This window comes from Elgaria multicarinata, chromosome 18 (assembly GCF_023053635.1).
Source record: "Elgaria multicarinata webbii isolate HBS135686 ecotype San Diego chromosome 18, rElgMul1.1.pri, whole genome shotgun sequence".
NCBI lineage: Eukaryota > Metazoa > Chordata > Lepidosauria > Squamata > Anguidae > Elgaria > Elgaria multicarinata.
This window is the reverse complement of record NC_086188.1, coordinates 1,749,407-1,771,543: the sequence shown is the minus strand read 5'-3', so window position 1 is coordinate 1,771,543 and position 22,137 is coordinate 1,749,407. Positions and strand designations below refer to the sequence as shown.

The 22,137-nt window shown below is 48.5% G+C and overlaps 1 protein-coding gene across 1 annotated transcript; it reads left to right on the top strand.

Annotated features, from left to right (window-relative positions):
• On the top strand, positions 1–17,164 carry BRAP (BRCA1 associated protein). The gene is made up of 12 exons (XM_063144397.1): positions 1–208; positions 1,521–1,682; positions 3,540–3,744; positions 5,056–5,245; positions 6,592–6,705; positions 7,775–7,923; positions 8,324–8,399; positions 9,006–9,144; positions 10,323–10,432; positions 11,421–11,510; positions 14,947–15,050; positions 16,428–17,164. The coding sequence occupies exons 1-12, from the start codon at positions 127–129 to the stop codon at positions 16,783–16,785; spliced, it is 1,779 nt and encodes a 592-aa protein (XP_063000467.1). The 5' UTR covers positions 1–126; the 3' UTR covers positions 16,786–17,164.
• Positions 17,165–22,137: the final 4,973 nt, after the last annotated feature.

Genomic DNA, 22,137 nt, shown 5'->3' with positions numbered 1-22,137 from the left:
CAGGCAGAGCCGCGGCGCCGGGCTGGGTGTTTTCCCCCCCACGGCGTCTTTCTTCGTTGCTTTCCCCCCTTTCCCCGCCCCAGCTAAGGGCCCCGCAGGCCCGGGAGCCCCCTCAGGGCGGGCCCTATGAGTGTGTCGCTGGTGGTCCTTCGCTTGGAGCTGGCCGAGACTTCGCCCGTGCCGGGCGGCTTCCCTTACAGCGCGGCCGGTGAGAGAGGAGCGAGGGCAGGCTGGGAATTGGGGAGGGGGCGGCGGCGGCGGGGTTGGGGGCGAAGAGCAGAGGAAGGGGTCTGCGCCCACCCAGCCACCCCCTGCTCCTGTCTTCTGCTCCCCGCCTCTCGCTCACGGCTCATTTCATTAACTGTTGGCAATATTCGTGACTGCAGCTCCCATTATCCCCAGTCAGTAGCGCCAGTGGCCGGTGCTGGCTGTGGATGATAGGAGCTGCCTTCTAACGCACCTGGAGGGCGCCTGGCTGGGGAGAAGCGGATCTAAGCCCTTCCCCAGGGGCTGCGGGCCAGAGGTCGTGAGGGCTTTTAAGCTGCCTTGCAGCCTTCCCCCAACCTGGTGCCCTCCTGCTGTTTCGAACTTCAACTCCCATCGGCCCCCAGCCAGCCCGGCAGATGTTCTCAGGCCCTCTTTAAAAGTGTTTTGATTGGTTTACTAACAAGTCTTTCCTTCAGAAGACGGTGGTGTAAGGAAGAGGCTGTTGTATAGCAAGTGAATGGGACACGGAACCCTTCCAGAATGCGTCATCGTATTTTGAAGGTGTAGAGTTGCGCTCAGGGCAGTAATTCTCTCTATGACAGATGCTGAGAAATGCAGAAGCGGGTTGCTATTTTCATCTATGGCATGTGGGGGGACATGAGGAACAGAGGGACAGAAATCTGACTCCTGACTCCCACGTACTGTGTGTGCACCAGTGTGTGTGACCAGCATTAATAACTTCATAAGACAAATAGGGGTGGGGGGAACATGAGAAACAATGAAGGAGGGGGCCCTGTCATGGAGAGGCCCTGTCAAACAACGCTCTTCCATAATAGGCAGCTTAGAGTGCAATCCTACACATATTGGATATGGGGGGGGGGAAGACCTTCAACCTCCAGCTTTCCTCAACCAGCCATGTTGGCTGGGAAACGCTGGGTGTTGTAGGACTTTTTTTCTGTCAAAACATGGATAAGGTTGTGCCTTTAATTAGATTTAAGCCCTTTGAACTGTTCTAACAGGAAAAACGAGATGCTTGTGTTATGCCGGCTGTGGTGTGTGTATGTGCTTGTAATGCGATGCTTCCTGTCCTGATTTGCTGTGTGATTTTTTTTTAATTGCCTTTGTGGTGAACAGCTGAACATGTGGAGTGACGGAGAGGAAGGAAAACATTAAGAAGCTCCATGAATTAATGACCTGGTGCCACTTTAATCAATGTTAATTGTTCAGGTTTTGCAGGTCTTGTCTAGCTTCATTTGTTTAGCTCTGGCTTGTCGGTAGCTGCTATAATGATATGAATTGTTGTTTCTGCTTAGCCACTGACATGTCTGATGAGGAAATCCAGAAGAAATCGCTAGCTGCTGCTACAGCGTCCTTGGAAGGAAAGGCGCCTGTGGAGAGAGCAGCCATCATTCACCAGCACCTTGGCCACAGGGAGATGACAGATATGATTATTGAGACTATAAAGCCTGCTGCAGGTATTTCTGAAATTCCACTCTGTGCTCCTACATAGAGAACAAATACAAGGAATACTGTTTTAGAAAGCTTACAAAAGTTGCTATCGGGTGGGTGGGAAGAGGACTTGTGGGTAAAGGCATCTTTGTGCACTTGATGGAGTAAGTGGCCGCCTTAATACTTAACAAACATCAGTTGGGCCCCAGGCGTGTCAACAGCTCCTTCCTTGGTTCCCTGTCTCAAGTCAGAATGGCATCTAGGTGACCGGACAGTGAAATGTTTTGGAGAAACTGGTACAGAGTTGGTTCTCCTTTTTTCGCCAAAGTCATGGATGTGCCCGCCCCCAATACATAGTTACCTGTGGGCAAACAGGCTGGTAAAATGTCTTGTGAGCTTGTAACTTTTGTAAACTGGTTTGCAATGCCTGTTAAAGGCAGAGTTTCAAGGAATTCTTGGGACTGATGACTGAATGTTGATTTTATGAAAGAAGAAGGAGAAAGGAGGAATAAAGGAATTAACAGGTCCCAGCTTCAGTCCCCAACTTTCTCAGTTAAAGGGTTGAATCGGGTAGTAAGTAGTGAGAGAGACCAAAACACAGCCCCAGAACTTTGCCTTTTCAGCTTTTTCCAAAACTTTAATGGCACATTTCGAGATATAGTGGTCAGAGCTGACAGAAATGTTTCTTATCGCTAGGGTCTATTTGGCCTTCTCCACTGTTCTGATCCAAGATTAAGGTTGCAATCATCATTAGGGTTACAATCCTAAACGTAAACTCCATTGAATATGGGATTCATTTTGAGTAACCGTGCATGGGAATGTGCTGTTGATGGCCTCGTGATACTGTTACGTGATGTGCTCTCATTAGACCCGTGTACAAACTTGCACACGTTCTAATAAGACTTACACCCGCTTATAAGGAATCTTTTGACATTGGCAATAGAGCGGCTGTGGCTAAGTAAGGCGATTCTTACTCAAGAAACTTGCAGCACTGAAGGGGATAACGCCACAATGGTACATTTATTGAGGTTGAAACAAAATACAAAGGCACAAGCTAGTTTTGGGGAAATTAGCTGAGCAAGTAGAAGCTTAGAAGCAGTTTCAAGACTGAAAAATAGACTTTTTGAGACTTAAGAACATACACACACAGACAGCAGGGGAAAGAGTAGAGGGAATCTTTAAAGGCAGTATACCTTTCCTTGGGCTGCAGCCCTTTCCTATAGACCAGAACTGGGGAGAAGAGGAAAAGAATACAGCCAGGCAAAGCACTTATTCGCAAGCTGGAATGTGTAGTAGTTTTGAGAGAGAGAGCTAGCCTTTTTCTTCCCCCTAACTTGAGGGTTTTTTGTGTGTGATCTTATCTAAAGATCTACTTGCTATGGGAACAAAAGAGGGTGATTTGGGATGATGGCTGTACTTGATGCAGCCTGGAGTTCAGCAACAGGGCTGCATTAGCATGTGTATGACCAGGTAAAACTCTTGCCATCCAGCATTCATATTCTGCTTAGTTTTACCCCTACCTTTGTCTCTGGGGAATGCATTTAAAGAAGTCTATCAGGAAATGGTAACTTGACCTAGGCCTTCTGTGAATGCTCTCAGTCTGTAGGTGGGGTTTTGGGTCGCTTCAAAATGGAGTCAGTACTGCTCACAGAAGCTACCTTGTAACAATACTTATAATAAAAACAATTCTACCAACTTTTATGGGAAATGCCTCTGAGTAAATAAATTGTGACGTGTAGTTTGGAAGTATCAGTTTGCTCAGTTTCTGATGGCCACATTGTGACTAGATTCCTTCGATTGCTTATGAATTTTCTTTGGAGATGGCAGTTGAATTCTTCAGGCAGGCAGTTTCTAATCTGCGTGTTTCTCGATTCGTCGAAAAGCTGAACTGGCAGCAGCGATGGAAGAAGGCAAAGCTTCTGAGGCTTCCTCCTCTGAGGACCGGAGTAAACATGACAGCCAAAGTGGCGGGGTTGTTGGGACAGCCCCGGATTCTCCTTCGAAGCAGCTTCCAGACCAAATTTCCTTTTTCAGTGGAAATCCGTCTGTTGAAATAGTTCACGGCATCATGCACCTCTACAAGACCAAGTAAGAAAATGCATCTCTTCTCACATGTCTTGAGGGAACTGGATATGAACAGTTATTGTGAAATCTCTGCTCTCTTAGGGGAAAGGGTTAGTAGGGGTAGTAGGGTGGCTTACACAAGGTCCCAGGTTCAATGTCCAACATTCAGTCCCCAGGTTTTCCAGTTAAAGGGTTGAATCAGATAGTAGGTGACGAGAGAGACCCACCATTGCCAGTCAAGAGTACACAATACTGAGCTCGATGGATAAATAGTCTGAGGAGGTACAAGGCAACTACCTATATATTCTGGGATGTGAATCTCATAGGATTTCTTAGGAACAAGATGCAACTGTTTGACTTAGAGTGCAGCCCTGTACGTATTTAGATAGGAAAGCATAGCTGGCTAGGAAATGCTGGGAGTTGTAGGACTCTTTTCTGTCTAAACATACATGGGATTGCGCCCTTAGTTAACCATTAAGCAATGCTGTCAGTTGGAAACACAGTAAAACAATTAAAATATAGAATAAATAGGATGTTGCAGCAGAACAGATAAAATGGCAGATTAGCAGGATAAAACCCGGCAAAGCAAGATTAAAATGTATTACTCTAATGCTTAAAAAGTCCTGGGAAAATATAAATAACTTGGCCTGCAGCTGGAAAGACAAGAAGCTGGGTACCATATCGCCCTCCCTGACTGTAGCTCTAAATCTTTACTTATGACTTGATTCAGCATCTGTGATGTTCGGTAGCATAGACTTTACTGTAGTGGTTTTCTGCAAGTGCATTCAGGAAATGTCCTTTCCCCATCAATGTACCTGCTTAAGAGCCCCTCTGTGTTGAAGAGGATTCTGGGACATTCTATGGTGCCCACAGGTTCATGAAGGACCTTGGCCAGATTTGTGGGGCCTCTCTGTTGGCCTGCATGAATCGAGTGTGCTCCAGCTGGTCCACACGGCTGTTGAATGTTGTAGAGGAAGATCAGCTCAGGACTCTCTTCCAGGGAAGCTTGTCTGCTCTTCCTGATCTCCTTGAGATGAGCTTTCCTAGAACACAGTTTGAAAACCACTGCTATGTGAACAACTGCAGTTATTCAGGCCTAGTATGGTTTGTTGACGGATACTGTTCAGGCATTCAGTTCCCCAGGAAAGCAACCGTCAGCAATTTCAGTAGTACCTTTCCTTTACAGAAGATCCCTCTGCATAAAACTGTGCTGTGGGAGTCTGCAAAGGAACTGTGAAATACGCTTCTGCTTCTACATCCTGGCTGACGCTGCTGGTTTGAGGCTTTCAACATGTTGGTGAACTTACTGACCGGTGTAACTCTTGTCTCCTGCAGCAAGATGACCTCCTTAAAAGAAGGTGTACGGCGCAGCGCCATGCTGTGCATTCTCACTGTCCCGGCCACGATGACCAGCCACGACCTCATGAAGTTTGTGGCTTCCTTTTATGAGGTCATCGAACACATGAAGATCATCCGAGACTCCACCCCGAATCAGTACATGGCCTTAATCAAATTCAGTACACAGGTAAAAACGAAGGCTGCTTTGGCTGAGGGGAAAACAGGGTTTTCTCTCCAGGGAGACTTGCTCCTTAGGCCTCTGAAAAGCGTGCTCTGCCCGGGAGGGCGGCAGGAGTGACGTGGTTCTGGAATTCTGCAGACTGGGTGTGTCTACGCTTATACCCCAGGGACCGCAATAGGAACTTGGACACCGTGGCCGCTGCTCAGTGATGGAGGCATATCCAGTAGTAAAACTGCCTGTATGGAGCATTTGAACGCCGTGCAGGCCCATGGGGGCTACCATAGGCCCTGTGTGACCACATTAGCTTTTGTGCCACAGTGTTGGCCTGAGTGGTTTGTGAAACTGAGCCGTCCGTGGCTTCCTTGTGTGGGGGTGTTTTAAGGTCTGGAGCAGCCAAAGTGTCCAACTTGCACCAGGGAGGCTTACGTTAAGGTCTCGGCTAGGTATGAAGCCTGCTGGATGACCCTGGGCTGGTCTCTCTCATGGCTGAACCTACGTAAGAGGGTTGCTGAGCAGATAAACTGAGGTGCAGGAAGAAATTCATGCTTCCCTGCACTCTGTGGGGAAGGGAGAGCTTGGCCCGTAAGGGAAAGGACAACTCCTTTTTTTGGCCAGCTTTTCCTTGTCTGGCCTCGTATCCGATTGCTGATTGAAACCACCAGGCTTCCTTCTCCACGTGGCCCTGAATTGCAATTAACGGTTGTAGCAGAAACCGTTTCCAGTTGTACAAACTAAATCATGCAGACGTTTGACTTGAAGCAGGTGAAGAATCTTACTGAGCGTTGAAGTGGTCAGAAGCCAGGGACCTAGAGATCAGTTCTCAAAGAGGAACACCGATTATCTGACCAGGGAACCCACAGAGGCATTTAACCTATCTCGGTGTGGTGGCATTCCTGTTTGGGAAATCCCAGGGGCCTTTCAACGCCTGAAGCCTGTTCTTTGCTCGATTCTGGCACCTAGAAATCTAGCACCTCATCCAGCTCTGGTTTAATCTAGTTGCTGTACAGATAATGTTTACAGAACTGTCCTGAACCTTCTGTGTAAGGCAAGATGTGCAAACTGTACAGATTAGGAACTTGCCTCCTATACACAGAGCTTTTTTTCTCCTTGGGGGGGGGGCTGTACAAATCTATTTATATTTATTATATTTATTACATTTATATACCACCCCATAGCCAAAGCTCTCTGGATGGTTTGCAAAGGTTAAATGCCACTGGCCCGGGAAATGCTTTGTCCATTTGCCTCCTAATTAGTCCCGGTACGTTGAAGGGGAATTGGCTGTGTCTTCCCTTCTTTGACCTGTTGACTATCCATCGACACAGTCCAGCCCATTTCTTCTGACTTAACTGTAGGCAGACGCGGATAGCTTCTACATGGCTTGCAACGGCCGGCAGTTCAACTCCATAGAAGAGGACGTCTGCCAGCTGGTCTACGTGGAGAGAGCCGAGGTCTTCAAGTCTGAGGACGTAAGTTTCTTCTCGCTTTTCAGACGCTTTTGTGAGGAGTTCAGCATCCTTCCCTCTGCCTTCTAGCACACACAACCTTTTGGGTTATAACCGTGTATTCAAGTATCTATAGCGCCTGACCAAGAGGGCCCAATCCTTCAAGCTCATCACCTTGGTACAATTTCTTTCCCCTGTCCTGAAGACATGGAAGGGGTTTCAGGAGAGTTGTTCGTTAGATGGACGCTGAATCTCATGATTTTTAAACAGGGATTTTGGATGGCCCTTGCTACAAAAGAACTTGTCTCTATTTGAGTGGTTTTTTTAAAACAACAATAACACAATTTATTACCTGCCTTTTGATGCTTTAGCGCAGTGGCTTTTGAGAGATCTTCTGGAGAACCTTTGAGCCACAATGTCCTATACCGTTCGTGATCTTCCTTTGCATTACGCAGCCGGAGGAAAGCATTAAGCCTTTGCTAGACTGTTTGGCAGGGCTGGGCAACATGTGAGACCCTCCAGATGCTTTGGCCTACAACTCCCATCAGCCCTAGCCAGCATAGCCGACGGAGAGGGATCATGGGAATTGTAGGCCAAAACATCTGCTGGGCCACCCCTGGGCCAGGGTAACGCTGAGGCTCAGTGGACCTCTGGCGCTCGCTCACTGCAAGTGAGACTCCCTAGCAGATCAATGTGCAAAGGGCTCTCGGAGGGTCGGGAGTCTTAAAAAGCAGAGCTCCAGAAATGCAGAGTGTGTGTTGCTCCTAGTCCTGGTGTCTCAAGGTGTCATCCTTCCATACGTGTTAGGTTCTGCCTTCCGTCTTCCTCCGTCGTGCTTCCATCACTACAGGGAATCCCGCCCTGATGCCTGCTTCATGTATTTGATGGCCTTGGTTTGAACCCTGGGCTCCGTTTGCTCTCACGTTCTTCTGGCCTCTGCAAAGAGGGAGTTGGGGGTCAGGGGTTTCTTCTTTGTCCTGGCTGTTCAGAGGACAGTGGAAAAGGCAGGGAAGCACCTTGCAAGTCTAAATGCAAGTCTGCAGCACCTGTCATTGAACGGGACCTTTGCTAATCGGGCATTGTTCTTCCGAAGGGGGCCAGCCTTCCTGTCATGGACCTGACCGAGCTTCCGAAGTGCACCGTCTGCCTGGAGCGAATGGATGAGTCTGTCAATGGGATTCTCACCACCCTGTGCAATCACAGCTTCCACAGCCAGTGTCTGCAGCGGTGGGAGGACACCACGTAAGATGCTCACGTGGTGTGTCTGGGAGAGGGAGAGCTGGAGCTGTTGCGTACGCTCATGCTGGGGGATTTAACACCTTGGGCAGTTTGCTCCGTGCAAGCGCCACTTCAGCCCTGGCTGCCTGAGATCTGGAAGCTTTTAGAAGCGGCAGCAAAGTTGACAAAAGAAGCCTACAGGCTGAATGAACGGGGTACTGGGAGTGGGCATGAGCGCACCTGCTGGACCTGGTCTAACGTTTTTAGCAACCGTATATTCCTAGTCCTGGGTTTGATCTTGATTGTGTTATCAGCAAAGTGCCTGAAATCACTAGACACACATTTTAAAAAAGCAAAGCTAGCTTTGCTTACAGGCTTTGTGGCCTGGACCGTAACTACGTCTCCTCTCTTCTGACTCTCCCAGGTGCCCCGTGTGCAGGTACTGTCAGACGCCAGAACCAGTGGAGGAGAACAAGTGCTTTGAGTGCGGAGTCCAAGAAGTGAGTGAGCAGGTGGTGGTGGTGGTGGAATCTGCATTATTTCTCCACTGGGAGAGACTAAACCTCACCGATCAAACCCTTCACTTTGGTCTAAGCAACCGCTAATGCGCTTTGCAATCTTGCTGGGAGAGGATTTGAAGTAAGGCGGGATTACCGTATTCATTCTTCCCTTTTTCTTTAATAAGAGTGTTATTACTCTTATTAAAGAGTAATAATAAGTATTATTACTCTTCATAATAAAAATAAGTATTCTTATTAAGAGTAATAAATAGTATTATTACACAGGAGGCTGCCATATACCGAGTCAGACCCTCAGTCCACCTAGCCCAGTATTGTTGAACCTGACGGGCAGCAATGGCTGATGCATGCAATAGCCAGGTCAAGGCTGCTCCCCGCCCCTTCTCCCAGAATGCCCCTGGCCAACGCCAAGTGCCCGTGTTCCTCTTGTGAGCCTCAATATTACTCTCGTTGCCTGACAGTGCCGTCCTGAGCACGTTTACTCAGCCATAAGCCCCACTGTTTAGTGGGGGCTGACTTCCTAGTAAGCGTGCTGAGGATCGCGGTCTGAGGGTCTCTTCTGATCTGCCAATCCTTCTGTTCCCGCAGAACCTTTGGATATGTCTAATATGTGGCCACATCGGATGCGGGCGCTACGTGAGCCGGCACGCGTACAAGCACTTTGAGGAGACGCAGCACACCTACGCCATGCAGCTGACAAATCACAGAGTCTGGGACTACGCCGGAGGTATCTCCCTCTTCCTTGGGCTGCTTGGGGGGCAGCCAGGGCTTGAGCCTTGGAGCATGTCCTTTAGCCAGGGGTGGAGAACCTCTGGCCATCCCGGAGACCTGTTCTGGTCCTCCGGGGTTCCTCAGATGTCATAGAATCGTAGAATTGGAAGACCATCGAGTCCAACCCCCTGCTCAATGCAGGAATCCCCCTTCAAGCATCCCTGCCCAATGGCTGTCCAGCTGCCTCTTGACGGCCCCTAGGGTGGGAGAGCCCACCACCTCCCGGGGTCATGGGTTCCATTGTCACACCCCTTTCCCCCGGCTGGTGGTAACTTGGCTTTTGCATATATTTTCCCCCATTCTAAAAGGTTTAAACGCCTCTCCTAAAGCTCTGATCTTGGCCTTAAGAGCTTTAAGCTGTAACATGCTGGAGTTTTTCTTTTTGTATTTTTGGTCCTGCTGCTTCTGCCCCACCCTCCACCGTTGGGATGTGGTCCCCAAGAGTTTCCCCAAGACGGAGTTCAGTCTTGGGCTGCAAAGTCCCGTACCCCCAGCCCCAGCCCCAGCCCCGTAGAAGGACTTAGTTGCAGAGCCATTTCCTTAGGAATCTGGGGAGCCGCACATGGTCCGTCAGGCTCGGCGTTTTTTCCACTGATTGGCAAGGGCTCCCCGGAGTTGAGACAGGGCCCTTTTTCGGCCTGAACTGGAGATGCTGAGGGCCGCTTGCATGTCAAGCATTTGGTCGCTTTGTGCATGGTGCAAACTGGATGGGCAGTTCCAGATAGGAAGGCTGAGCCTCTGTCATGTGCCAGAAGCGGCTTGCGTTTGTTCACCGTGCCCGCCCCACGCTGGTGACATCTCAAGTCCATGGGAGCACAAGAACCAGAGTCCCAGGCCTTGCAGCCCTTCTGTGGGGAGATGGAGGAGGGGGCCAGTTGAACTAGCGCCCGCTCGAGGCCTGGCAGTCTGGCTTCTTCGTTCTCCAGGTCTGCGTGCTTCCGTAGGGCAAGTTTGGAAGCAGCGGAGCGCTGGCCTCGGGGCTTTTTTCTCCCATCATAAACCTTCTGGGGTGGAGTTGGCAGCTGACCTGCTTATGCACCGACTTGCTTTATAATGTTCTGCATCGACCGTAACTCTAAACTCAAGGGGAATTTCTTCCAGACGGCCAGTAGGTTGTTGCTTTTCCCTCTCTAGACAATTATGTTCACCGGCTGGTGGCCAGCAAAACCGATGGGAAGCTGGTTCAGTACGAGTGCGAGGGGGACATGTGTCAAGAGGAGAAGATTGATGCCTTGCAACTCGAGGTACGTCTGCTGTGACTTTCCTGGCCTCTCATTTTGGGGTCCCTTTCTCTGGCTAACTTCACGGGGACCCCGTCGAGAGTTTAGCACCCCCTAGGGCAGCCTCCCTGCAACGTGGTCTGGATGTGTTGGGCTGCAACTCCCATCACACCTGGAGGATGCCGTGTTGGAGAAGGCTGACTTAGCTGACCCTGAACGCTGCGGCCGGTGACGGGGGAGCATGCGAGCCCCTTGTGGCAAGAGTTCCACTGGCCACTGGCCTGTTTCTTGGCACAGTCTAAGGATGTCTGGGTTTTGCAAAATCCATCCCATCTGCAATTTCGCAGATTATCAGGTGCTTTTCGTTCCATCATCTGTTCGTTGATGGAATCAGATTGTTTCCCTGTCCTCAAATTTGCGCAAATTCACACTCGTGAAAATGTGCAAATCCCCACCACCACCAAATTCGCATTTTCACTCTTGAGGGAAATGCTCATTTTCAGCACGACTTTATTTTATGACATATTTTTCTACGAGTAAATTTGCATAACGTTCTGGGAAGTAAAAAAAAAAAAAAAAAAGGGCCCGCCAGGCCACAGAATCCACGTGACTCTGGAAAAGCTGGTCTGCTGTGGAATCCGTGTGTGAGATTCATAGAAATGCAAACTCATTTGCGGATTTCTGCGGCATCCCTACTTCTGGCCTATAACGCCCTATACAGCTTGGGACCAGGCCGCGTTCCGGCATGGCAGATGTGCGTTTGCCTGCTGGCGCAGCGTCCTAAAGACATGTGCCCTGGTGGAAACGCCGCACGGTTGAAAGCGCCTCTGGCGGTTGAACGGGGGGGACGTCCTTCTCCATGGCAGCAGTTTGAGTTCTGGGGTTTCTAGGGCGTTTTTGGTTTTGGTCCCTTCCCACAGGAAGGGTGGGCTCTCCCTGGAAATGCTCCCCTTGGCTGTGTGCACCGTGTGACCGCTCCGTTCTCTCTCCACCCCCGCTCCCCCAAATGCAGTACTCGTACTTGCTCACGAGTCAACTGGAGTCCCAGCGCATCTATTGGGAGAACAAGATCGTTCGGATAGAAAAGGATACAGCCGAAGAGGTGAGGAACAGGTTTAGCAGAGGCACCGCTCAAAGGGCAGCGGGCACTCGCTCCGTGTGGCTTGGGCAAGACCGCTCATTTCTCCTTCCTTTTCTGGGTCCGTGTTCCTAAGGCAGAGTGAGTAACTCCCAGTTGAGGGGTCTGATGGGAGTTGTAGTCCCAAACAGCTGGCTTGCATGCACCACGTTGAGTAAGTCTGGCCCTAACAAGACAATCTTATGCCAGAATTAAGTCTCGCTGAACCTCAAGCGGCCCACGGTTAAGTGTCTTTCCACTTCAGTTGTCCTTCTCCACCTTTCACTCTGCCCGCCCGCGTTTGACTCCCCCTGTTTTAACCTGTGCCTGTCCTAAGTTGAAGGTGAAAGATTTCTACTCTCAGAAGGGAAGCCCGTGGCAGTCACGAAAATAGCCAGGAGGTGCTTCTGCCTCCTGCCTGCTGTGTGGAGTCACCCTGTTGGCACGTGAGCCACGTTGCTCGCTCGCTTGCTTGCTTGCTTGCTTGCACCACCCCCTTCAGGGAGCAGGAAGGCACGGCCCTTGGAGCCGGGTTCCTTTCCTTGTTTGCTTTGTCTGTGGCTCAGAACTTCATGTCAACAGAAAAGGAGTCATGTGATCCTGTTGCTTACTGTAGTGCAAAAAAAGAAAAGAAAAAGCCAGCGCACACTTTTTTGGGGATGACGGGGCAGGAATTCCAAGAGGAGGAAAACTTCCTGCATGCCAGCAAGTTCTGTCTAGGTTAACTGCTTTTTGCTTTTTGTGGCAAGCCTCAGGACCCTGGTTTGTGTGTGTAGACATACACATTTTCAAACAAAATTGTCAATATCATTACAGTCTAAGGGATTATTACTGGATTTCTACTGAAGGCAGCAAATTCTGTAAGATTTGGCAACTTTTTGTGGGGGAGGCTTCCTTGCTCCGATTTTACGTGCCAAATGCAGATTCTTGCACACAACTTGCCCTGTGTCGCTGCTGGGCAAGCAGCAATGGGCCTCTAAGTTAGATGCAGACTGGGAGGCAAAGCAAAACTACTCACGTACATAAGTTCAACTGATACATTTTCCTTTCGGAGGGTCATCTAATAGAGTCTTTTGACTGCAGCTTCCAAACGATATGTGCTTTTTTTCCCTTCAAAAGTTGTAGCTTTTGGGGACAATGCAAATTTTATCGTCAACGAACCGCAAGCTGGCTTGAGAAAGGGTCAGAGTACAATAGACCCCTCCTATGTATTACACCATTTAATTTCTGAATAATCAGTGACCCAGATAAAAGCCCTCATTGATTTTCCATTGGCCTTTGATCTAGTAAACAGCGACCGGTCTTGGCACAAGTGGTCTGCAGCCAAAATTGATAAAAGATTACTCTGCGTTATACAGATGTTACATTATAATAATGCTGTGCAAGTAAGAACCCGTCCTAATGGTGTTTTAACACAATTCAGCTATTAAGAGGCTGCTAGAGCAAGGTTGGATTTTGAGCACTTTTTAATTTGTATAAAAGTAGCCGAATGTCGTGTCCGTCCTTTTTTCATTCTGCAAAGCACCATGGTTGCTTCTTTAGACGGATGACCTTGAGCCCATATCTTTAAATGAGCTAGCTTTTAAGGAATGTTGCTTAAGTTGGGTTCCCTTTCTAAGGAGGAGCAATTGGTCACGCTGAATCAGAAGCCGTGGTCTTTGGTAAAAGATCCCAGAAATATAAATGGCAACGTGATGGCCAGACGCTGGAACAAGTGCTGGATTAACTCCTAGATAATCTTAGGGACTCATTTTTGATGGGAGATTGTCCCGGAAACTTAACCTGCCTGACGCTATGAACGTATCAGCTTCTGGGACTATGTGCCGTAAATAAAATAGAGTAGTAGCAAATTACAACTAATGAACACTATCTTGTGGGTCCCCCCCCCCCCCCGTAAAGGTATTGGCTCAATTTTTATATGGGTCCAAACTCATAAAAGCAGAACAGGAAACCCTGTGGAAGAAACGTCTTAAAGGTGGCTGAAAGGCTTCCTTTAGGGACGTTAACCGCTGCTCTTGGGTTGTCACTAGAGTTGACCTGCAAGATTGGCGGTACTGGTTCCGATGAAATGAAACGGAAGACACTCGGGTTACCAAAGTCTGTCGGCTGGAACATTTAAGAGTCAGTGGTTGGGCGCAGATGTCAAAACAAATCAGCACGTTATAATTTAACCACTGAAGGATTCTTGTCCTCAGACCGTTGACATGCTCTGGTTTTCCGGCTCTGGTTTATTGTGCGTTAATGACTTCACTTTCCCTGGTGGTATGCTAAAATCAAGGAAGGAATACTGGTTCCACACACCCCAACCCCTATGCATGCACACACACACACACACACACACACACACACACACACACACACACACACACACACACAGAGCAACAAAAGATAGGTGGACTCTTTACCAAGCTTTGTTTCCATATCTTGAGGGGAGTGGAATAGGTTTTCTGCAGCGTAAACAAAAATACCTCTGGATGCAGTTACATTGGAGGTACAATCCGCTACTTATTATCCTGCCCACTGTGTGCTGAGCCCAGAGAATTTTCTTTTATGTAAATATTCTTTTACAGTAGCTGGGTAAAACACCTCACAACATTGTGACAGCTATTGCTCTTCTGTTGCTGATATGCGATGCCGTTCTATGACACAGCAGCAAGGAATTTGCAGGCGTGTGCCTTAATGAATGTTGCTAATGATCTTAACTGAATTAAAGCTTTACATGGAGATGGATTTCAGTTATGGGAGGCTTTTACGTACGCTGCCATAAAGGGATAGATATGAGTGGATAAAGGCGTTTGGCATATGCAATAAAGTTTATAAATGCTAAGAAAGGAGACCTGGGACTTCAGACAGACTGGAAGTAATGTTTCTGGAGCGGAAACCCTAACTCAGTCTTCTCTCTCGTACTACATCTCCCATAATCCCCAGACAGCATGATCAATGGTTAGGTATGATGCCTTGGCTCTTTAACCCTGGCTGAACAGGGATTGATTCTTTCCTTCCTCAGGTGAAGGACAGGCACTCTGTGCGTCCCCAGAGGCACACTCTTCCTCCAGACTCTGGGGCTGAGCCCAGATGTACAAGGCAGATTTTTTTATTCCACTGAGAAGGCTCCCAGCGGAGCAGCTTACATATAATCAGTAAAACAGAACAGTCTGCAGCCGGCAGGCTTACAATCGAAAAAGAGACGACACACGAGGACAGTTGGGGGAGGGGGGAGCGTCTCTAGACAACTTTCTCCTGTTATTCTTTTCCCGTCTCTTCTCTGTCTCTTTAAACTCATTTCTAGCTCCTCAGGATGTGGCTAAAGTCTAGAAATTGTTCCATAACACTCCGCTCTCCTTAGGAGAATGCCCGTTTGGACTCTGGCCTGCTTGAAACGTCTATCTTTGTGTTTTGTTTTGTTTTTTTAAAAAAACAGGTTAACAACATGAAGACTAAATTTAAAGAGACCATTGAGAAATGTGACGCCCTCGAGCACAGACTGAACGACTTAGTCAAGGAGAAGCAGTCCGTCGAAAGGAAGTACGTGCTCCGGGTTCCGTTCACACACACGCGAAGAAATGGATGCTTCTGAAGAAGTATCGCGCTTGCGAGGATTGATGCAAGCGCTCTCGCCCCATCCGCCCAGCCCTTGCCTCTGCAACCTTGGTTCTTGTGTGAGGTTAAACCCCTGGATGGAAAAGAAAAATCCCTCCCAAACACACAAGCAGCCCTAATGTAGAACAAGATTTTCTGTTTCTCTGCTTTTGTCTGCATAGGCAGGGTTGGAATTCCGCACCAAGAGAAACTGAATTCCGGAACCTGCATAAATTTTGCAAGTGTCCGTCCCCTTCTGTTATTTGTTTGCTCTTAGCCATGATCCTTTTACTCAGTTATTCCTCAAGCTTCTGAGACTGCGGCAGGCATCGTCCGTGCCTTTTCAGTCCTTACTCTTGTGGGCTGGAGACGTGTACTCGCCTTCTCTCTCCTGTGGTACGATGCTTAACAAGGTGGGCTCTGCACCCAGAAATATGGGCCTGTGCTTTTCCTGGGGTCCCATTCAGCGGCATCGTTCACGCAACCCTGGACCTAGTCCACATGTTTGGAATATAAATGTACTAAATTTTATTTATTTACTGCATTTTTATACCGCCCAATAGCCGAAGCTCTCTGGGCGGTTCACAAAAATTAAAACCATAATAAAACAACCAACAGGTTGAAAACACAAATACAATAAATACAAAATACAGTATAAAAAGCACAACCAGCATTACTGAATAATAAGCAGGATTGCAAAATTCTTCTACGGAAATAAATCTAGCTTGGCAACATCCGTCGTGATGTAAGCCTATGTGGCAGGGTGTTGCTGTTTTATTCTTTTACTCTGTACAGCACCTTGTACACTGATGGTGCTATATAAATAAATTAATAATAATCTTGCTAGTTGTGGGCTGGAGCTGCCAAGCAGCCAGCTTGCAGAACTCACCAAAGCCAAGGAAAGTGTCGTATGAAAGTTTGAGGAATTTAACTGCCCGTCTTTAAAGTTTGAAATGCCTCCCCTAAGGCTTTAGTTACTGGCAGCAAGAGGCTTAAGCTAGACTAGGCTGGTGTTTGGGGAATTTTGGCCCCGCCCACTTTTGCCTTCAGTCCTTGCTCACCGCAGGAATGCGCCCCCCAACGCCTTCAGACCAGAAAGGCTTCTGCACCCCTTCTCAATAGGCTGCAACCCCTTAAATGCCCCAGTAGTTTCTTGCAAGACTTGCGATTTTGCACGGCATTTAAGTAGCTCTCCCCTCCGTTCCTTGACCTCCGCCGGGCCTCTTGCCCTACTGCTTCCGTTGCGTACCTGGAGCTGTTGGGAAGGGCTCTAAATCTGTTTGTTTTTCTTCTTCCTCGTTCCTCTTCTCCGCTGCCTTTCAGGTGCACCCAGCTGAGCACCAAGGTGTCCAAGCTCACTAACGAACTGAAGGAGGAGCAGGAAATGAACAAGTGTTTGCGAGCCAACCAGATCTTGCTCCAGAACAAGCTGAAGGATGAGGAGAAGGTGCTGAAGGAGACGTGCGAGCAGAAAGACCTGCAGATCGCAGAGATCCAGGAGCAGCTCCGGGACGTCATGTTCTACCTGGAGGCCCAGCAGAAAATCAACCACCTCCCTGCCGAGGCTCGGCAGGAAATCCAAGACGGACAGATTAACATCGCCATGGCGGCGGCCAGCTCTTCGGCAGGGGGTCCCGGGAAGCCCTCCTCCCGGAAGGGCCGAGCCAAGAGGGGCAAGTGAGGGAGACAGCGGAGGCGGCGATTGACCTTAACCGAAACGGGCCGCAGGGGCATGGCCGAGGGCGGAACGAGAGTCGCCTGCCAGGCAAAAGTAGGCACAAGAGTCTAGCAAGGGATCAGTCACCCGTTTCCGGATCCTCTCTTCCCGCGGCGCGCTAGCCCACAGCGATCGGCAGTCCTTAAGATTCTTCCCCCCCCCCACCCACACACACACCCTGTGCTAGCTAGCTAGCCAGCTGCTCGTAGGAAGTATGTAGTGACTTCTTTGGCTGTCTGATCTTATTTAACCTCTCCTCTGCTGTGTACCTGAGAACGCCGCGTTCGGTTCTAGATGCTAGCTTGCAATCTTATTTTAAAAAGTGCAAAAACCAAAACAACGACGGAGCCTTAGGTTTGTTTCGGGGCGGGTGTGGGGGGGGGCTGGAGCTGCGCACCTGCTTCCGTACGTCAGGCGTGAGACCCAGGGCCCGGCATTCCTCCTCATCTCGGGACGCCTGGTTCTCAGGGAAGGCGGGCTCCCTCCTCGTGGGAGGTGCGTTCCAGAGGGTAGCTGGAGTGCCAGCTGGGGCGCAAAGGGGAGGTGCGGCCGAGAGGCTTTGTGCCCCAGGGGCATTGCCGCACGACCCGTTCCATGGCTGCCTGCCGGTTCGAGAGCTCCCCCAGCCCTCCTTTGCGAAGGCTGCGTCTGGAGCCCGCCCGTGCTGTGCTGAAGGTAGAGCCAAAGCAGTGCCTAGTGAGTGATGCTCTCACCCTGCTTCCAAAAGCTTCTTCTGCTGCCTCGCCACAGCCAGCCGCTTCTCCCGCCTTGATCTGTGACTGTGCATGACATGGGGGCGCATGCAGCCGAGCCCTGATGCCCTCTTCTCTTCCCCCCACCCCCACTTCTAGGAAGGGGCCCGTGAGCGCCTTCGCCCCATCCTCCTGCTGCCACTTGCCCACTTCGCAGCCCTTGCCTTATCCTAAGCCCGTGTTTCCGTTGTGGGATTCCCCACAGTGCGTGTGGAAGTCAGGGTCTGGGGTGGGGGTGGGGAGCAGGCCTTTAACCGCTTCTCTGCTCCAAATCGCCCTTTCTCAAAAGGAACACTTTGTGGAAATTAGTGTGAAAAGGGCCTGTGGGAGATGGCTGTTTGGTTTAGCCATTAGGAGAGGTGGTGGCATTCCGGTGGGCTCTGAAAAATGAGGCTCTTAATTGAGATGGAAGAGATCTGAAAGCTAGAACTGGCTCGAAAGGCTTCTGGTGGGAGATGCCCAGCAGACATGCCCTACCCCCTTCCAGTGCCTGTATTTTAAACCTGCGCCCTGCCTCTTGAACGTGATGCGCTGACACCTCCTCCTAGTCCAGGCTGCCGTGAGTGGGCTGGCTCCTGAGATGCCCATTTCAGCTTGTTCCTGCCTGCAGCGTGAACACGGCTGTGGACGCTTTGGCAAAGGACAAGTTTCCTTATGCGAAGGCCCTTGCGATGCCAGGTCAGTAGCAGCAGGCGTTGCCCTCTTGCAAATGTGTAGAGCTACCTGTAGCCCTCATGACTTGGAGAAGTGGAGGGGTGCATGTGAGAACCGTGGTAAAAGAACTAGTTTGGAGTCCCACAGTTTCCACTAGCTGTCATCGGTGGGCTCATTCTTGTTTTTAAACTTCACAGTTTCCTAATATGGGCCTTCAATTCCAGGATTTTATCAAGGTGGCTTTGTGAGGCCTGTGTCCTCTGAATCCCACAGATGCATCTTAGTAGACCAAATGGACTAGAAGCTTGGCTTACCATGAGCAAACTGCACGCTGTCACATTCAGCCCTTCCCTCTTGATTCCTCCTGCTCTGTCTAAACGAGTCAGAAATGGCTTGCTTAGGGTGTGTCTGAACCCCAGGATCCTGTCATGTTGCTCCTTTTATAAGCCAGGATCACAAGCCAGGGTTTGTCTTGGGCTTATACATTCTGGCTTGATTGGAAGCAACAAGCCAGAATACTGAGTTCAGAGGACACTCAGCAAACCATTTGCCAGAGTCCCGGCTTACCATTCTGAGGAAACGTGTTTTCGGAACTCCTCACTACTTGGTCAAACTTTGTAGCACAAATGGATCTTTAAAAAAAGGAAACACATCTTGTGCACCTGCATTGCACAGAGAGGCTTTGATAAAGCAAAACGGCCAGTGCATCTGTCTCCTATAGAAGTTATTTTTAATACAATCCTATTTTTTCACTGGTTAGTCTTGCTCTGCGTTTCCTCTTAAGGGCCCCCCTCTTTTCCCCACCACCCCACTTCCCTTGAAGTAAGAATGAAGCGAATGCAATATTGGTGTGTTTGCGATAGGGGGGAAAAACCACCCAGGGAGAAGGTGATTCAGGTGCAAAAAAGCCTACCGTTCACAAGCCACTTAATCCATGTTACACCACTGAAATTGGGAGCACCAAACTTGTCTTCAAAGGTATGGTTTTTTACCAGGGCATCTGTTAGCGAGCTGCTACTATGGTGAGATCCATGCATGGGCAGAAGGCTCTTCTCAGTGTCATTTAGGGGCTTGGTCTCACCTTACACTTCTGTCAAGATCTGGATCATTTCTAGTCATTGTTTCTTTTGGAATATGGCTATGTCATTCTTTTTCTTTTTTTAAATTCAGGAGAGTTGCTTTTGGTTGTAACTGAAAGATGCCACTTGTGTGCGCTGAGTATGAACATGGATAAACCCGCCAAGCACTTGCTTAGCTCGGAGGAGCCTGTTATTTATTCAAAGGCTAAGCTGGAATTTGGCTGACATCAGCAACGTTCATAGATGTATAGTTCTTAAAAAGACAAAACTATTGTAACATTTGCAACAAGAATATATTAAACTGGATAAAAACATGTGCCATGGCCTTTGTGTGTGTAATGTGTGTTTCCTCTGGGTAGCAGGATTGCTCGTCTAAAATAATGCAGTGAAGTAGCAAGCTTGTGGTTGGAGGGAAACAGAGCCTGGGTTCACGTGGAACACTAACCCACGGCATGGGTTGTTCTGGGTGGTTGTTATGCAAACGCAGCTATGCTAACAAACCATGGTTTTTAAAATCATGAACAATCCAGAACGAGAATCTACCGTTTGTGAACTCTTGAGTTGTTTAAACCATGGGTTATTATTTGTGAATGCAGAACCGTGGGTTGTTTCGCCAGGCTCCTTTATCTCCTCTCTCTAACCATGGCTTGTTTGCTTAGAGAGGGCAGGTGAAGGGGCTCTGATGAATTTGTGGGCCTTAACATTGGCCACAGAGGCCCTGCTCATAGCAAACACACACACCCCATAAAGATCAGTTAGGTTAGTGGGCACAAGAGAAGTGGGACCACCACTAAAAAGGCTCCATCTATGGAACTCTCTCCTGACTAGTACCTTTGCCTCCGATTTTAAAAGAACTTTAAAGACCTTTTCCACTGAATATGCTTTTTATTGGTCTGATGGAAATTGTTCTTCTGCACAAAAATCTGCTCCTGGTTAGCACAAGTTTTCTTGTTTCCGCAATATAATTTGAGTTGGGAGCAACGGGAGTCAGAAATCCTTGCTAATAGGCTGCAGATCACCCAGAGACCTAACAGTAGGTCCAGATCTACCTTATTCTGACCCCTGCTGTGTGTGAGGCGAGAAAGGGGGCAGGGGAGTGCTCACACACACACACACAATGAAAGCCAAAGGGAGAGCAATACAAAGAACACATTGAAATGGCACAGGCCGGTGGAACCATTGTGCAGCCCTTTGTCATCAGCAGCAAGTGGCTGTGCTGCTTTGTACAACAGCCATTGGGTGGGACGAAAAAGGTGCTGGAGCAGGGGAGAATATGCTCAGCAACGCAACGCTGAGTCTCTGCACAATGTCTTCCCTTTGGCCTAACTACACACCAGAATAAGTGATGGATGGACAGAAGAGACAGTGGGAAGGTTCCAGAGGTGATGGTGCACCCTCTCCCACTGAAGAATCCAGTTTGCTCCTGGAGACCTTTCCATCCAGGCTAGACTACTGCAATGCTTTCTACATGGGGCTGCTCTTTAGGAAAGTCCGGAAGCTTCACTTCTGCTTTCCCCAACCTGATGGCCTGCAGATGTGTTGTTGAACTACAAGTCCCATTATCCTCGTTGCTGGGGACTATGGGAGTTGTAGACCAACACATTTGGAAGGCATCAAGTTGGGGAAAGCCACTTTGCTTGCTATGGAATGTGGCTGACACAATCCTAGTAGTGCTTGTATGATTTTATCTGTACGCCACCCTGAGATCCTAGTGATATAGGGAGGGGTATAAATGTTTTAATAAATAGTTGGATTGCATGGACCGCCCAAAATACTCACTTGCACTGGCTAGCCAATTTGTTGTTGTGCTGAATTTTAAATGCTGGTTTTCATCATTAAAGTCTGACTTAAATTGGGGGGCGGGGGCAGACTATTTGAGGGACCACCTTATACCTATACAAAGCTGCTAAGACTAAAATCAGGAAGTGCTCTCTGGTCCACCCCTAGGAAATATCAAGTTGGCAGCTACCATAGAGAGAGACTTATCCGTGGTAGCCCCATATTTAAATAGATCTACCTTCTGTCCACTCCTATCTTAAATGATGTTTCAATTTTTTCAATTTATTTTTTTTACATTTCTATACTGCCCCATACCTGAACCTTTGTAAACCAACCAGAGAGCTTCGGCTATGGGGCAGTATATAAATGTAATAAATATAACGAACCTCTTGAGAATAAAATCACAATGATGTTATTTCTGTTTTGTCACAGTAACACTACGTACAAGTAAATAATAATAAAAATGAAGGTATATTCTATTGAGGGCATTGTCGGTATAAACTATTTTGCTAAGAGCCCAGACCCACATGCGTGGTTAATCATTCAATATTCTAACTTTGCCCTAGGTAAGTTCTTTCCTGATGGTGTCTTTAGGGTAAACAATTTCTCTGCCTTTCTGATTCAAACCAAATGCCTGAAAAGTAGTTTTCCTCAGGAAACCATTCGTTAAAATTTAAATATGCATACATTGGCTAAACACAAATTGATAATGTATCTGTTCTTAAAGAGTCCTTTGCTTTTAAGTCTGACCTTAAAGAATGGTTGGGGAGTGGGGTGGCAAAACCAGTTCAGCCTGTTTAGAAGTAGGAAAGAGCTAACCACCCCCTCCTGCTCAATTACTGTCAAGAGTTACTTGATCTGCATGTCTGCTTATTAAAAATACCCCTCCTGTATTTTAGTGTCTGTCCTACCAAGGGGGGAGGGGGGAAGAGGCCTTTATAAAAAGATTTGATGATGATAATTATGATGATGATGCATTTGGGCACATAAAAAAATATTTTATCTACTTTTGTCCTCCTGCAGTCAAAGACTGTAAGCGCCTTGGAGGCAGG

Coding starts and splice junctions, on each gene's coding strand:
- BRAP (XM_063144397.1), top strand. CDS start 127: ATGAGTGTGTCGCTGGTGGTCCTTCGCTTGGAGCTGGCCGAGACTTCG. Junction 7,924..8,323: donor CAGCGGTGGGAGGACACCAC/GTAAGATGCTCA, acceptor TGACTCTCCCAG/GTGCCCCGTGTGCAGGTACT. Junction 8,400..9,005: donor TTGAGTGCGGAGTCCAAGAA/GTGAGTGAGCAG, acceptor CTGTTCCCGCAG/AACCTTTGGATATGTCTAAT.